Genomic DNA, 16,915 nt, shown 5'->3' with positions numbered 1-16,915 from the left:
TTTCACTCACTCTTGTCGTGAATTAATTGATTTTCTTTCACCAGACTGCAAAATCAATTGAATAAAACATAGAAGAACAGTCTCCTGTAACTAGGCTCTTATGCTTTATTTTTCTTTTGTTTACTTTTTTTATTAGAAACAATCATGTTTGTTTCCGATGGTAAACTCCACACCGTATTTTAATAAAATTCCCAAAATGAACCCTTTTCTTTCTCACGCTGCTTTCTTCTGTTGAAGGTAATGGTCTTTCTGTCTTAATCTGTCTGTGTGTGTGTGTGTCCTCAAACTCAGAGAACAAGGAGAATATCATATTTCCTGTATGGATATTACCCTCAGCCTTGAGATTTCCGAGATTCATTCAGTGTGTGTATACTTGTGAGTGTGCATAGTGCAAGCTTTGCAGTATAGCTGTGATAACCCAGGTGTGCTGCTTTCCTCCAGCCCTGGGGATAGGAGCAAGGTTTACCAACCACTGCCCCCCTAAACTAACTGTTTACAACCTTTTGTCTATCTTTATATGGGCACTGGGGTGATGCAGTGCCAAGCGCTCCAGAGCTCACGGCAGCTTTACGAGTAGTTAGACCAGGTGGGGGGCAGGCAGCGGAGAGGGGTACAGTCATAGCATCATGTGGCTGGGAATGCCAACTCCAAAATTGTTACCACATGTACCATCCGTAACCCCTGACGAGAGAGCGGTCTAACCCTCATGGTCCCATCGCTGGAGGGAGGCCCCCTTGGTTGTACTCCGTCTACTAGGATATTCCCCTAGGCTGAGCTAAGGCACCCTTCGGCGAAGGCGATCTTGGGTACACACGTGCATGGAAGCTACCTCGGATGCAATGGCACCTTTTCAAATGGCACCTTTTGAAACGCTTTATGACGAGCCCTTTTAATATGTACTCCATATGCCCTCAGACCAACCCTCCATCTCTCTACCAGATGAACAACACTATAGGCTTGTAACTAGCTACGGGAGGTGGACAGGATGTGAGTTTGTTTTCCTCTTGACTTGTTCATTTTCCTTCCTCACAAGGAACTGCATTTTCCATAGGTCATTATTTCCATAGGTCATTATTTCCATAGGTCATTATTTCCATAGGTCAGTATTTCCATAGGACAGTATTTCCATAGGACAGTATTTCCATAGGACAGTATTTCCATAGGTCATTATTTCCATAGGACAGTATTTCCATAGGACAGTATTTCCATAGGTCATTATTTCCATAGGACAGTATTTCCATAGGTCAGTATTTCCATAGGACAGTATTTCCATAGGTCATTATTTCCATAGGACAGTATTTCCATAGGACAGTATTTCCATAGGACAGTACACAGCAACTGTACTCCCTTCCTGGTAGCTGTTCTACATGACATCATATGGAGTGAAATATACAGCTTATTGCAGATTCTAGAAGGTATGCTACCTTTCTCAACAGTTAGCTAGTTTTAAGGGCCTTTGGTGTTCACTTGTCATGAAAGTCAATTTCATGTGAGTGTTACAGTCATTGAGCTCTCTTCCTGTGTAGTCACTGTTGGGGTGCCAGCGACCCTGCTTTTGTGAGAAGCATTTGTCGGGAAAGAACAGGTTGCATAATGATCTCTCTTCTGACGTAAGGCCCGGGGTTAAAACAGCTTTTTAACAGGCAGATTCACTGGCCCCTGTGCCCCCCGTTTCCCACTCCGAGCTAGTTTGTTTTGCAACAGGCTGGGCTGCCCTCATCCGTCCTCTAGCCCCAGCCCTGGTGCTGCACTCCCCTGCCAGACGCCACAATGGCCCTGGACCAGGATATTTATCTAGCGCTAGTGTGTGTTAGGGGGTGGGGGGATACTGATCCCCAGAGATGTCAATACAACCTTGGAATACATCAGTGGACCTGTAAAAAAAAACATGTGACTTTAGGGAAGTTGATTAGTCACTGTCATGGTGGGTCGGGGTCATATGATGGGAAATGGAGTATTTGTTTTGGGGTGGTCTTTGAAGACCAGACTACATCCTGCTGGCTAGAATCCTCTTGTTTACTAACTAGCTTTACTTGTAAAAAGCTTTAGGTAGGTCAGAGTAGGGCCAGGAGCCCAAGAGAGAAGCTCCAGGGCCCATGGATGAGGTAAACTGTGGAAGGTTGTATTGTTTAATTGAGATTGAAAGTGTTTCTTGTTGACAAGACAGAAGACATAATATTTGTGTGCATGATAAATTAACCTCTGTAATAGACTCCTCGGGCCCTCACGTTCAACCTAGGGATTGTATTAGCAACCCAAAGATGAGACCGCTAATATTTGCCCGTCCCCATATAAATATGAATCTATACAATGGATGGCTTGGAGATGACATCATCAGGGGGTCACATCGGTACTGACTTCTGTGTTTATTTCTGATAATAACTAGAACTTTGTATCCGGCCTACTTTCTCCATCCCTGTTATCCTTTATAAGCGTGTCTCAGTAATGGACTTCTGGCTTCTGCCATTTGGCAAGTGTTAGTGAGTGTTTGACAGGGGGACTTTGTGTGTGTGTGTGTGCGTGCGTGTGTGTGTGTGTGTGTGTGCGCACACACGGTTTGATATCAGTTGTTTTAGTGTGTGTGATGTGCGCCAAGTGGTAAGCTGCTCTGTGCTCATCCTGCTGTGACTCAAATCCAGAACAGGCCAGTGTGATCAGTGCCAACGTGTATGTTGCAGTTTTATGCGTGTGTGTGAGATATTCACCTTTAGGCCAGTGTGAGTCAGCCAGTGTGGACGCCCGGCTCTGTCATTAATCAGCGGGCAGAGCAAGTCTGGGTTTTCCGTAAGCTACTTTCAGTAAGAGAGGAGAAGGGCAGAGGTGAGATAGGGGGAAAGAGGGCTTCCAGTTGGTTTCTATAAATGTTTCACTGAGAGGTCATCGTGGCCCATTAACCCAGGCGGCTTCTTATCATTACAGCACAGCTTAGGAGATGGAACGTCCTTAGCTTTGGGATAAATCCAGTCTTAGCCCACATCTGAGGATGGAGGAGGGAAAAGGATAGCTGAGAGGAGGATAGCCCAAGGCTTAAATATTTACAAATGACATGTTTTGGAACGTCCAGAGGTGCCTTTGTGTGTGTGTGCGTATGTTAAATAGTTTGACACACACACACACACACACACAGGCTCATTCACACTGAGCTTCATACTGAGCCCCAACACATGGATCAATAGCCAGCTCAGTAGTGGAGCAGTAATGCGTTGTCCATGTGTTCGCCAGCTGTGGGGGAATAGTTATGTGAGGACACAGACACATGCTTTAACCTTCTCTCCTTCACTTCACTGACCAGAGGAAGTTAGTCCAGTGGAGTCATCAGCTGGGTTGACCACTAAGACCCTACTCCATTTATTGTTACATGGACTTCTCTTCCAGAGCCAGACTGCTGATCTGGCGTCATTAAACAAGCAGACGGTCGGGATTTCTCCGCTCCAACTGTAACAATTAAAACATTTGAAATGGTCCATGGAAAACATACATACTGTACAATAGGAATGCACTGACTGCAAAGTGAGATCTATTCATTTGTGTGTTACATGGTGTTCATTACCTTGTCAGCAATATGAGGTTAGGGGCTACTGAGTTTACACAGCAACACAGAGCCAGTGGGAGAAGGTGTGTGTGTGTGTGTGTGTGTGTGTGTGTGTGTGTGTGTGTGTGTGTGTGTGTACACACAGAGAATGGGAGGGAGGGAGAGAATGGGAGGGAGGGAGAGAGGGAGGAAGAGATAGCTACTGTAGAGGAGGGTGGGGGCTATGCAGTGCCTTTCCATACAAGGAGAGGTAGGGGGCGAGAGCCAAAGAGAGGGGGGGAGAGAGAAGGGGATACAATGAAGGAGGAGGGTTGTAGAAAGGTATATCTGGAGAGAGAGTCTGTGATAAGGCTCCCTGATCCTGCAACCACACGGAGTAGAGAGAGAATAAGAGAGAGTGGCTGGAGCTGTCCTGCTGATATATCCTCTGTCACTGACCGACTCGTCCTGACCAGGTAAGAAATTCAGTCTGCATCCCTTCAGACACTGAGTACCGGCATGAGTATTAGTGAGCGTGCATGTGTGTACTGGTAAAAACTGCACGTCTCTAAATGTTTTTATATTTGTGTGTGAGTCTGGATTTGTGTGTCCCTGTGTGTGTGGGGTGGTACAGTGTGTGTTTAAGATGCTATGTTCGTGTGTATGTTCCGGTTACCAAAATGCAATGGTGAGAGGGCTGTCTGAGTGCTGCCTCTTTCCTCCTCTATGTCTGGGTATGAGGCTGAGTATGAGGCTGTCTGGGCTGTGTCTGAGTATGAGGCTGTCTGGGCTGTGTCTGGGTATGAGGCTGAGTCTGGGCTGAGTATGAGGCTGAGTCTGGGCTGAGTATGAGGCTGAGTCTGGGCTGAGTATGATGCTGTGTTTGGATATGAGGCTGTCTGGTCTGGGTATGAGGCTGAGTGGGATGTGTCTGGGTATGAGGCTGTCTGGGATGTGTCTGGGTATGAGGCTGTCTGGGTATGAGGCTGTCTGGAATGTGTCTGGGTATGAGGCTGTCTGGGCTGTGTCTGGGTATGAGGCTGAGTATGAGGCTGAGTGGGATGTGTCTGGGTATGAGGCTGAGTGGGATGTGTCTGGGTATGAGGCTGTCTGGGTATGAGGCTGTCTGGGACGCATCTGGGTATGAGGCTGTCTGGGTATGAGTCTGTCTGGGCTGAGTATGAAGCTGAGTATGAGGCTGAGTCTGGGCTGAGTATGATGCTGTCTGGGATGTGCCTGAGTATGAGGCTGTTTGGGCTGTGTCTGGGCTGAGTATGAGGCTGAGTATGAGGCTGTCTGGGCTATGTCTGGGCTGTGTCTGGGTATGAGGCTGAGTATGAGGCTGAGTGGGATGTGTCTGGGTATGAGGCTGTCTGGGAAGTGTCTGGGTATGAGGCTGTCTGGGACGCATCTGGGTATGAGGCTGTCTGGGCTGTGTCTGGGTATGAGGCTGTCTGGGATGTGTCTGGGCTGAGTATGAGGCTGAGTATGAGGCTGTCTGGGCTATGTCTGGGCTGTGTCTGGGTATGAGGCTGAGTATGAGGCTGAGTGGGATGTGTCTGGGTATGAGGCTGTCTGGGAAGTGTCTGGGTATGAGGCTGTCTGGGACGCATCTGGGTATGAGGCTGTCTGGGCTGTGTCTGGGTATGAGGCTGTCTGGGATGTGTCTGGGTATGAGGCTGTCTGGGCTGAGTATGAAGCTGAGTATGAGGCTGAGTCTGGGCTGAGTATGAGGCTGTCTGGGATGTGCCTGAGTATGAGGCTGAGTATGAGGCTGAGTATGAGGTTGTCTGGGCTGAGTATGAGGCTGTCTGGGCTGTCATTGTACATGAGAATTTGTTCTTAACTGACTTGCCTAGTTAAATAAAAAATACAAAGTGTCTGGGCTGTGTCTGGGCTGTGTCTGGGCTGTGTCTGGGTTGGCTGATGATAAGGAATATGTTGGTGCTGTTTCTGTGTTGATGACAATGAATGTACCTGTGCTGTTAGTCTGTGTCAGTGGTCTGTGATGTGGTGTGTCAGTAGTCTGTGATGTGGTGTGTCAGTGGTCTGTGATGTGGTGTGTCAGTGGTCTGTGATGTGGTGTGTCAGTGGTCTGTGATGTGGTGTGTCAGTGGTCTGTGGTGTGTCTCTGGTCTGCAAAGTGGTCTGTGGCGCGTCAGTGGTTTGTGGTCTGTCTGTCGTGTGGCAGTGGTGTGCCACAGGTATGTGGTATGTTAGTGCTCTGTCATTGGTCTGTGGTGTCTGGTATGTCAGTGGTCTGTAGTGTGTCTCTGGTCTGCCAGTGGTCTGTGGTGTGTCAGTGGTTTGTGGTCTGTTTGTGGTGTGTCTGTGGTGTGTTAATCTTGGTGAGTCAGTTTCTGGTATATTTCATCCTGTATCCTGACTGCACTCCCAACCCTTCTATTTCTAACGTCAGTTAGTCCCATACGATGACATACTGATTGTTGAGAGATTTGCACAAAACAACTTTCCATTGCCACTGTCAAGACTCGAAAGGGAGAGGGATAATGAAAGGTTGTTGCATGGTATGTGATATTTCTATATGTTAACATATCTGCATGGTATGTGATGTTTCTATAGGTTAACATATCTGCATGGTATGTGATGTTTCTATAGGTTAACCTATCTGCATGGTATGTGATGTTTCTATAGGTTAACATATCTGCATGGTATGTGATGTTTCTATAGGTTAACCTATCTGCATGGTATGTGATGTTTCTATAGGTTAACATATCTGCATGGTACGTGATGTGTCTATAGGTTAACATATCTGCATGGTATGTGATGTTTCTATAGGTTAACCTATCTGCATGGTATGTGATGTTTCTATAGGTTAACATATCTGCATGGTACGTGATGTGTCTATAGGTTAACCTATCTGCATGGTATGTGATGTTTCTATAGGTTAACATATCTGCATGGTACGTGATGTTTCTATAGGTTAACCTATCTGCATGGTATGTGATGTTTCTATAGGTTAACCTATCTGCATGGTATGTGATGTTTCTATAGGTTAACCTATCTGCATGGTGTGTGATGTTTCTATAGGTTATCTGAGCCCCTAAACAGCTGGCAAGCACAGAATGCAGACAGTTAAAATGAGCCAACACACAAACCCATCATACAACACATTGTCCCTGAAGCCTATTTCTAGTGCCAGATAATGTTACCTCTAATTTAGGCTGCTCCAAACCTCTACTTTTCTTCTCATGGTGTATCACCAATAGGCTCCAGCGACAGGTCACTGTTTGCAGCCATATATGTCAGCATGTTACCCATTCCCCTCTAAACGTATATTATGGACCGCAAAGTTTAACAGGCAACCTTAAAAATACCATGAGTATGGAAGCAGAGAGGAACCTGCTTTGATCGCACAGTTCTGTCATCTGATCATCTCAGCGGCTGCAGCTCTGCTGTTCCAATACTGCAGGGAGGAGGGACTGGCCATATTAGCCACACACATTATTATTATTTTATTTCACCTTTATCTAACCAGGTAGGCCAGTTGAGAACAAGTTCTCATTTACAACTGCGACCTGGCCAAGATAAAGCAAAGCAGTGCGACAAAAACAACAACACAGTTACACATAAACAAACGTGCAGTCAATAACACAATAGAAAAATCTATGTACAGTGTGTGCAAATGTAGAAGAGTCGGGAGGCAAGGCAATAAATAGGCCATGGAGGTGAAAAAATTACAATTTAGCATTAACACTGGAGTGATAGATGTGCAGATGATGATGTGCAAGTAGAGATACTGGGGTGCAAAAGAGCAAGAGGATAAGTAACAATATGGGGATGAGGTAGTTGGTTGTGCTATTTACAGATTGGCTGAGTACAGGTACAGTGATCGGTAAGCTGCTCTGACAGCTGATCCTTAAAGTTATAGAGGGAGATATAAGACTCTAGCTTCAGTGATTTTTGCAAATCGTTCCAGTCATTGGCAGCAGAGAACTGGAAGGAAAGGTGTCCAAAGGAAGTGTTGGCTTTGGGGATGACCGTTGAAATATACCTGCTGGAGCGAGTGCTACGGGGGTGGGTGTTGCTATGGTGACCAGTGAGCTGGGATAAGGCAGGGCTTTACCTAGCAAAGACTAATAGATGACCTGGAGCCAGTGGGCTTGGCGACGAATATGTATTGAGGGCCAGCCAACAAGAGCATACAGGTTGCAGTGGTGGGTAGTATATGGGGCTTTGGTGACAAAACCGATGGCACTGTGATAGACTACATCCAGTTTGCTGAGTAGAGTGTTGGAGGCTATTTTGTAAATGACATCGCCGAAGTGAAGGATCGGTAGGATAGTCAGTTTTATGAGGGTGTGTTTGGCAGCATGAGTGAAGGAGGCTTGGTTGCGAAATTGGAATTCTAGATTTAATTTTGGATTGGAGATGTGAGTCTTAATGTGAGTCTAGAAGGATAGTCTACTGTCTAACCAGACACCTAGGTATTTGTAGTTGTCCACATATTCTAGGTCAGAACCGTCCAGAGTAGTGATGCTAGTCGGTAAGGGAGGGTGCGGGCAGCAATCGGTTGAAGAGCATGCACTTAGTTTTACTAGCATTTAAAAGCAGTTGGAGGCCACGGAAGGAGTCTTGTATGGCATTGAAGCGTGTTTGGAGGTTTGTTAGCACAGTGTCCAAAGAAGGGCCAGATGTATACAGAATGGTGTCGTCTGCGTAGAGGTGGATCAGAGAATCACCAGCAGCAAGAGCGACATCATTGATGTATACAGAGAAAAGAGTCGGCCTGAGAATTGAACCCTGTGGCATCCCCATAGAGACTGCCAGAGGTCCGGACAACAGGCCCTCCGATTTGACACACTGAACTCTATCTGGGAAGTAGTTGGTGAACCAGGCGAGGCAGTCAATTGAGAAGCCAAGGCTATTGAGTCTGCCGTTAAGAATGTGGTGATTGACAGAGTCGAAAGCCTTGGCCAGGTCGATGAAGACGGCTGCACAGTACTGTCTTTTATCGATGGCGGTTATATTGTTTTGGACCTTGAGCGTGGCTGAGGTGCACCCATGACCAGCTCGGAAACCAGATTACATAGTGGAGAAGGTACGGTGGGATTCGAAATGGTCGGTGATCTGTTTGTTGACTTGGCTTTCAAAGATTTTAGAAAGGCAGAGAGGATGGATATAGGTCTATAACAGTTTGGGTCTGTTGAAGAGGGGGATGACCGCGGCAATCTTTGAGGATCTCAGACAATGTGAAAGAGAGGTTGAATAGACTAGTTATAGTGGTTGCAACAATTCCGGTGGATAGTTTTAGAAAGAGAGGGTCCAGATTGTCTAGCACAGCTGCTTTGTAGGTATCCAGATTTCGCTGCTCTTTCAGAACATCAGCTATCTGGATTTGGATTTGGGTGAAGGAGATTCGGAGGGGGGGGGGGGGGGGCTTGGGCAAGTTGCTGAAGGGGGTCATGAGATGTAAGCCGGGGTAGGGGTAGCCAGGTGGAAAGCATGGCCAGCCGTAGAAAAATGCTTATTGAAATGATCGATTATCGTAGATTTATCGGTGGTGACAATGTTTCCTATCCTCATTGCAGTGTACAGCTGGGAGGAGGTGCTCTTATTCTCCATGGACTTTAGTGTCCCAAAACGTTAAAAAAAAGCTAGCCTTAGTTTTCCTAACTGACTGAGTATATTGCTTCCTGACTTCCCTGAAAAGTTGCATATCACGGGGGCTATTCGATGCTAATGCAGAATGCCACAGGATGTGTTATTGTGCTGATCAAGGGCAGTCAAGTCTGGGGTGAACCAAGGGCTATGTCTGTTCTAAGTTCTACATTTTTTAGGTCACCTAACAGTTGGGTCACCTAACAATACAAACAGTACCTAACGGTACGAACTTTGAAGATAAATGGGGGACAATCAATTCACACCGTACCTTCCAGGGCACAGCTGGGAGCTGAAGGTGGTCTATAACAAGCAGCAACAGTGAGAGACTTGTTTCTGGAGAGATTATTTTTTAAATTAGAAGCTCGAACTGTTTGGGCATAGACCTGGAAAGTACGACAGAACTCTGCAGGCTGTCTCTGCAGTAGATTGCAACTCCACCCCCTTTGGCAGTTCTATCTTGCCGGAAAATGTTATAGTTAGGGATGGAAATTTCAGGATTTTTGGTGGCCTTCCTAAACCAGGATTCAGATACGGCTAGGACATCCGGGTTGGCGAAGTGTGCTAAAGCAGTGAATAAAAGAAACTTAGGGAGGAGGCTTCTAATGTTAAATGAGAGCGCCTGAGGAATGGGAGTGATTCTGGGGGCTGCACGGCCTGGGTTAACCTCTACATCACCAGAGGAACAGAGGAGGAGTAGAATAAGACTACGGCTAAAGGCTAAAAGAACTGGTCGTCTAGTGCGTTCGGAACAGAGAGTAAAAGGAGCAGGTTTCTGGGCGAGAAAGAATAGATTCAAGGCATAATGTACAGACAAGGGTATGGTAGGATGTGAGTACAGTGGAGGAAAACCTAGGCATTGAGTGACGATGAGAGAAGTTTTGTCTCTAGAGGCACCGTTTAAGCCAGGTGAGGTCACTGCATGTGTGGGGGGTGGAACAAAAAGGCTAGCTAAGGCATATTGAGCAGGGCTCGAACCTCTACAGTCAAATAAGACAATAATCACTATCCATAACAGCAATAGACAAGGCATATTGACATTAAGGAGAGGCATGTGTAGCCGTGTGATCATAGGGTCCAGTGAGTAGCTAGGCGAGCTGGAGACACGACGATTCAGACAGCTATTGAGCCGGGGCTAGCAGATGGGCTTCCGGGGAACGTCGCAACGGACGAGCCTGTTGAAACCCCCTCGGACTGTTAAGTCGGCAGACCAGTCTTGATGGATCGGCGGGGCTCCGTGTCGCCAGTAACGGGTCCAGGCCAATTGCCAAAAGAGGTATTGTAGCCCAAGAATTGGCTGATGGACATCTTCGGCTAGCCGGGAGATGGGCCTAGTTCAGACCCTGGTTAGATTCCAGGCTGAATCACAACAGGCAGGGATTGGGAGACCTATAGGGCGCCGCACAATTTGGCGTCGTCCGGTTTAGGGTTTGGCCGGGATAGGTAATCATTGTAAATAACAATTTGTTCTTAACTGACTTTTAAATTTGGTGCAAATATAACAAATGTGGTGCTGTTGAGAGTAGCCCTGTGCACTAAAGCTGTGCTGGACAATGGCAAAAGTACAGAGAACTGGGGCACATACACATTCACATTCTCACACATTTTCTCTCTCCTCTCTCTCTCTCACATGCATGCATGCACGCACGCACGCACGCGCAGTATAGTACAGTTGAAGTCGAAGTTTACTTACACTGAGGTTGGAGTCATTAAAACTTGTTTTTCAACCACTCCACAAATTTCTTGTTAACAAACTATACATTTACATTTAAGTCATTTAGCAGACGCTCTTATCCAGAGCGACATACAAATTGGTGCATTCACCTTATGACATCCAGTGGAGCAGCCACTTTACAATAGTGCATCTAAATCTTTTAAGGGGGGGATGAGAAGGATTACTTTATCCTATCCTAGGTATTCCTTAAAGAGGTGGGGTTTCAGGTGTCTCCGGAAGGTGGTGATTGACTCCGCTGTCCTGGCGTCGTGAGGGAGTTTGTTCCACCATTGGGGGGCCAGAGCAGCGAACAGTTTTGACTGGGCTGAGCGGGAACTGTACTTCCTCAGTGGTAGGGAGGCAAGCAGGCCAGAGGTGGATGAACGCAGTGCCCTTGTTTGGGTGTAGGGCCTGATCAGAGCCTGGAGGTACTGAGGTGCCGTTCCCCTCACAGCTCCGTAGGCAAGCACCATGGTCTTGTAGCGGATGCGAGCTTCAACTGGAAGCCAGTGGAGAGAGCGGAGGAGCGGGGTGACGTGAGAGAACTTGGGAAGGTTGAACACCAGACGGGCTGCGGCGTTCTGGATGAGTTGTAGGGGTTTAATGGCACAGGCAGGGAGCCCAGCCAATAGCGAGTTGCAGTAATCCAGACGGGAGATGACAAGTGCCTGGATTAGGACCTGCGCCGCTTCCTGTGTGAGGCAGGGTCGTACTCTGCGGATGTTGTAGAGCATGAACCTACAGGAACGGACCACCGCCTTGATGTTAGTTGAGAACGACAGGGTGTTGTCCAGGATCACGCCAAGGTTCTTAGCGCTCTGGGAGGAGGACACAGTGGAGTTGTCAACCGTGATGGCGAGATCATGGAACGGGCAGTCCTTCCCGGGAGGAAGAGCAGCTCCGTCTTGCCGAGGTTCAGCTTGAGGTGGTGATCCGTCATCCACACTGATATGTCTGCCAGACATGCAGAGATGCGATTCGCCACCTGGTCATCAGAAGGGGGAAAGGAGAAGATTAATTGTGTGTCGTCTGCATAGCAATGATAGGAGAGACCATGTGAGGTTATGACAGAGCCAAGTGACTTGGTGTATAGCGAGAATAGGAGAGGGCCTAGAACAGAGCCCTGGGGGACACCAGTGGTGAGAGCACGTGGTGAGGAGACTGATTCTCGCCACGCCACCTGGTAGGAGCGACCTGTCAGGTAGGACGCAATCCAAGCGTGGGCCGCGCCGGAGATGCCCAACTCGGAGAGGGTGGAGAGGAGGATCTGATGGTTCACAGTATCGAAGGCAGCCGATAGGTCTAGAAGGATGAGAGCAGAGGAGAGAGAGTTAGCTTTAGCAGTGCGGAGCGCCTCCGTGATACAGAGAAGAGCAGTCTCAGTTGAATGACTAGTCTTGAAACCTGACTGATTTGGATCAAGAAGGTCATTCTGAGAGAGATAGCGGGAGAGCTGGCCAAGGACGGCACGTTCAAGAGTTTTGGAGAGAAAAGAAAGAAGGGATACTGGTCTGTAGTTGTTGACATCGGAGGGATCGAGTGTAGGTTTTTTCAGAAGGGGTGCAACTCTCGCTCTCTTGAAGACGGAAGGGACGTAGCCAGCGGTCAGGGATGAGTTGATGAGCGAGGTGAGGTAAGGGAGAAGGTCTCCGGAAATGGTCTGGAGAAGAGAGGAGGGGATAGGGTCAAGCGGGCAGGTTGTTGGGCGGACGCGAGATTTCATCTGGAGAGAGAGGGGAGAAAGAGGTCAGAGCACAGGGTAGGGCAGTGTGAGCAGAACCAGCGGTGTCGTTTGACTTAGCAAACGAGGATCGGATGTCGTCGACCTTCTTTTCAAAATGGTTGACGAAGTCATCTGCAGAGAGGGAGGAGGGGGGAGGAGGGAGGAGAAGGTGGCAAAGAGCTTCCTAGGGTTAGAGGCAGATGCTTGGAATTTAGAGTGGTAGAAAGTGGCTTTAGCAGCAGCGACAGAAGAGGAAAATGTAGAGAGGAGGGAGTGAAAGGATGCCAGGTCCGCAGGGAGGCGAGTTTTCCTCCATTTCCGCTCGGCTGCCCGTAGCCCTGTTCTGTGAGCTCGCAATGAGTCGTCGAGCCACGGAGCGGGAGGGGAGGACCGAGCCGGCCTGGAGGATAGGGGACATAGAGAGTCAAAGGATGCAGAAATGGAGGAGAGGAGGGTTGAGGAGGCAGAATCAGGAGATAGGTTGGAGAAGGTTTGAGCAGAGGGAAGAGATGATAGGATGGAAGAGGAGAGAGTAGCGGGGGAGAGAGAGCGAAGGTTGGGACGGCGCGATACCATCCGAGTAGGGGCAGTGTGGGAAGTGTTGGATGAGAGCGAGAGGGAAAAGGATACAAGGTAGTGGTCGGAGACTTGGAGGGGAGTTGCAATGAGGTTAGTGGAAGAACAGCATCTAGTAAAGATGAGGTCGAGCGTATTGCCTGCCTTGTGAGTAGGGGGGAAGGTGAGAGGGAGAGGTCAAAAGAGGAGAGGAGTGGAAAGAAGGAGGCAGAGAGGAATGAGTCAAAGGTAGACGTGGGGAGGTTAAAGTCGCCCAGAACTGTGAGAGGTGAGCCGTCCTCAGGAAAGGAGCTTATCAAGGCATCAAGCTCATTGATGAACTCTCCGAGGGAACCTGGAGGGCGATAAATGATAAGGATGTTAAGCTTGAAAGGGCTGGTAACTGTGACAGCATGGAATTCAAAGGAGGCGATAGACAGATGGGTAAGGGGAGAAAGAGAGAATGACCACTTGGGAGAGATGAGGATCCGGTGCCACCACCCCGCTGACCAGAAGCTCTCGGGGTGTGCGAGAACACGTGGGCGGACGAAGAGAGAGCAGTAGGAGTAGCAGTGTTATCTGTGGTGATCCATGTTTCCGTCAGTGCCAAGAAGTCGAGGGACTGGAGGGAGGCATAGGCTGAGATGAACTCTGCCTTGTTGGCCGCAGATCGGCAGTTCCAGAGGCTACCGGAGACCTGGAACTCCACGTGGGTCGTGCGCGCTGGGACCACCAGATTAGGGTGGCCGCGGCCACGCGGTGTGGAGCGTTTGTATGGTCTGTGCAGAGAGGAGAGAACAGGCATAGACAGACACATAGTTGACAGGCTACAGAAGAGGCTACGCTAATGCAAAGGAGATTGGAATGACAAGTGGACTACACGTCTCGAATGTTCAGAAAGTTGAGCTTACGTAGCAAGAATCTTATTGACTAAAATGATTAAAAATGATACAGTACTGCTGAAGTAGGCTAGCTGGCAGTGGCTGCGTTGTTGACTTTGTAGGCTAGCTGGCAGTGGCTGCGTTGTTGATTCGGGGCTAGCTGGCTAGCTAGCAGTGTTGATTACGTTACGTTGCGTTAAAAGAACGACAATAGCTGGCTAGGTAACCTAGAAAATCGCTCTAGACTACACAATTATCTTTGATACAGAGACGGCTATGTAGCTAGCTATGTAGCTAGCTACGATCAAACAAATCAAACCGTTGTACTGTAATGAAATGAAATGAAAATGTGATACTACCTGTGGAGCGAGGCGGAATGCGACCGGGTTGTTAAGTTCTATTCGGTAGACGTTGGCTAGCTGTTGGCTAGCTAGCAGTGTCTCCTACGTTAAGGACGACAAATAGCTGGCTAGCTAACCTCGGTAAATTAAGATAATCACTCTAAAACTACACACTCTAAACTACACAATTATCTTGGATACGAAGACAGCAAAGACAACTATGTAGCTAGCTAACACTACACTAATCAAGTCGTTCAGTTGAGGGTAATAGTTACTACAGTGCTGCTATACGGTAGACCGTGGACGTTAGCTAGCTGGCTAGCTGCTGGGCAGATAGCAGTGTAGGCTACGTTAGGACGACGAAATACGATAATTACGCAATTATCTTTGATACAAAGACGGCTATGTAGCTAGCTAAGAAGAAATTGCTAAGATTAGACAAATCAAACCGTTGTACTATAATGAAATGTAATGAAATGTAATGAAAAGTTATACTACCTGCAGACCGAAGTGCGTATGCGACTGCTCGCTCCAACCCGGAAGTACTCTCTCTATAGTTGGTTAGGACATCTACTTCGTGCATGACACAAATAATTTTTCCAACAATTGTTTACAGACAGATTATTTCATTTATAATTCACTGTATCACAATTCCAGGTGGTCAGAAGCCCTAACTATTTTCCTGTTGAGGACACTTTTGATTGACACTTCTCTCTGTGTCCACATTAGATGATGTCATCGGAGCTCCTGTCCTTTGGTTGGCTGCAGCAGCTGCTGGTGGTGCTCCTGAAGCTGACCCTGTCCTTCGCCATACCGACCAATGGGACAGAGTGTACAGCCAAAGGCCCTGCCTCCTACATTCTTGTCTTCACGGGTCACTGGAGCCCCCAGACGTTCCCTAAACAGTACCCACTGTTCCGTCCCCCCGCACAGTGGTCCAAACTCATGGGTAAGATGAGCCACCAACTCAGTCCAAAATCAGGCCCTAACCACTACCAGACACTTCATGAAATGTATCCCCTTGATCAAATCAAATCAAATCAAATTTATTTATATAGCCCTTCGTACATCAGCTGTACAGAAACCCAGCCTAAAACCCCAAACAGCAAACAATGCAGGTGTAAAAGCACGGTGGCTAGGAAAAACTCCCTAGAAAGGCCAAAACCTAGGAAGAAACCTAGAGAGGAACCAGGCTATGTGGGGTGGCCAGTCCTCTTCTGGCTGTGCCGGGTAGAGATTATAACAGAACATGACCAAGATGTTCAAATGTTCATAAATGACCAGCATGGTCGAATAATAATAAGGCAGAACAGTTGAAACTGGAGCAGCAGCACAGTCAGGTGGACTGGGGACAGCAAGGAGTCATCATGTCAGGTAGTCCTGGGGCACGGTCCTAGGGCTCAGGTCCTCCGAGAGAGAGAAAGAAAGAGAGATATTAATAGTAAGGCAGAACAGTTGAAACTGGAGCAGCAGCATGGCCAGGTGGACTGGGGACAGCAAGGAGTCATCATGTCAGGTAGTCCTGGGACATGGTCCTAGGGCCCAGGCCAGTTGAAACTGGAGCAGCAGCATGGCCAGGTGGACTGGGGACAGCAAGGAGTCATCATGTCAGGTAGTCCTGGGGCATGGTCCTAGGGCTCAGGTCCTCCGAGAGAGAGAAAGAAAGAGAGAAGGAGAGAATTAGAGAACGCACACTTAGATTCACACAGGACACCGAATAGGACAGGAGAAGTACTCCAGATATAACAAACTGACCCTAGCCCCCCGACACATAAACTACTGCAGCATAAATACTGGAGGCTGAGACAGGAGGGGTCAGGAGACACTGTGGCCCCATCCGAGGACACCCCCGGACAGGGCCAAACAGGAAGGATATAACCCCACCCACTTTGCCAAAGCACAGCCCCCACACCACTAGAGGGATATCTTCAACCACCAACTTACCATCCTGAGACAAGGCCGAGTATAGCCCACAAAGATCTCCGCCACGGCACAACCCAAGGGGGGGGCGCCAACCCAGACAGGCTGACCACAACAGTGAATCAACCCACCCAGGTGACGCACCCCCCCCAGGGACGGCATGAGAGAGCCCCAGTAAGCCAGTGACTCAGCCCCCGTAACAGGGTAAGAGGCAGAGAATCCCAGTGGATTGATGATCAGAAAGAAGTGGATGTGAACACATATACAGCATAAGCTCCTTACAGTATTCCAAACCATATTGGTATTGTCTCAATTATCTATAATGGCCTCATCTCTTTGCCTTTTTCCCCTCATGGCAACTGGTTGGTGAATGGAAATGACACTCATGCCTTCACTCATCTCTCAAGTCCTTTCACTTCAGGGCTCCCAATTGAAAAGGGGGACCGAGGGGGGCTATTTTGAGAGAGAGCAGGTCAGGGATAGCAGGCCAGTCCGGGATAGCAGGCCAGTTCGGGATAGCAGGCCAGTTCGGGATAGCAGGCCAGTCCGGGAAAGCAGGCCAGTACGGGAAAGCAGGCCAGTCCGGGAAAGCAGGCCAGTCAGGGATACTGGCTTGGCCTGCTCCTTTCCTCACCTGATCAAGTGTTG

The 16,915-nt window shown here is 48.3% G+C and overlaps 1 protein-coding gene across 1 annotated transcript in view; it reads left to right on the top strand.

Moving 5' to 3' along the window:
* The first annotated feature begins 3,826 nt into the window (after window positions 1-3,826).
* LOC115129907 (spondin-2-like) overlaps window positions 3,827-16,915 on the top strand; it is a 66,852-nt gene continuing 53,763 nt past the window's right edge. The window contains exons 1-2 of the mRNA XM_029660704.2: window positions 3,827-3,987; window positions 15,077-15,296. Of these exons, the coding sequence (XP_029516564.1) occupies window positions 15,077-15,296 (220 nt within the window). The 5' untranslated portion in view covers window positions 3,827-3,987. The remainder of the gene's footprint in view (window positions 3,988-15,076; window positions 15,297-16,915) is intronic.

The sequence above is a fragment of the Oncorhynchus nerka genome, linkage group LG5 (genome assembly GCF_034236695.1).
Source record: "Oncorhynchus nerka isolate Pitt River linkage group LG5, Oner_Uvic_2.0, whole genome shotgun sequence".
Lineage (NCBI taxonomy): Eukaryota > Metazoa > Chordata > Actinopteri > Salmoniformes > Salmonidae > Oncorhynchus > Oncorhynchus nerka.
This window is presented reverse-complemented; position numbering and strand designations above follow the sequence as displayed.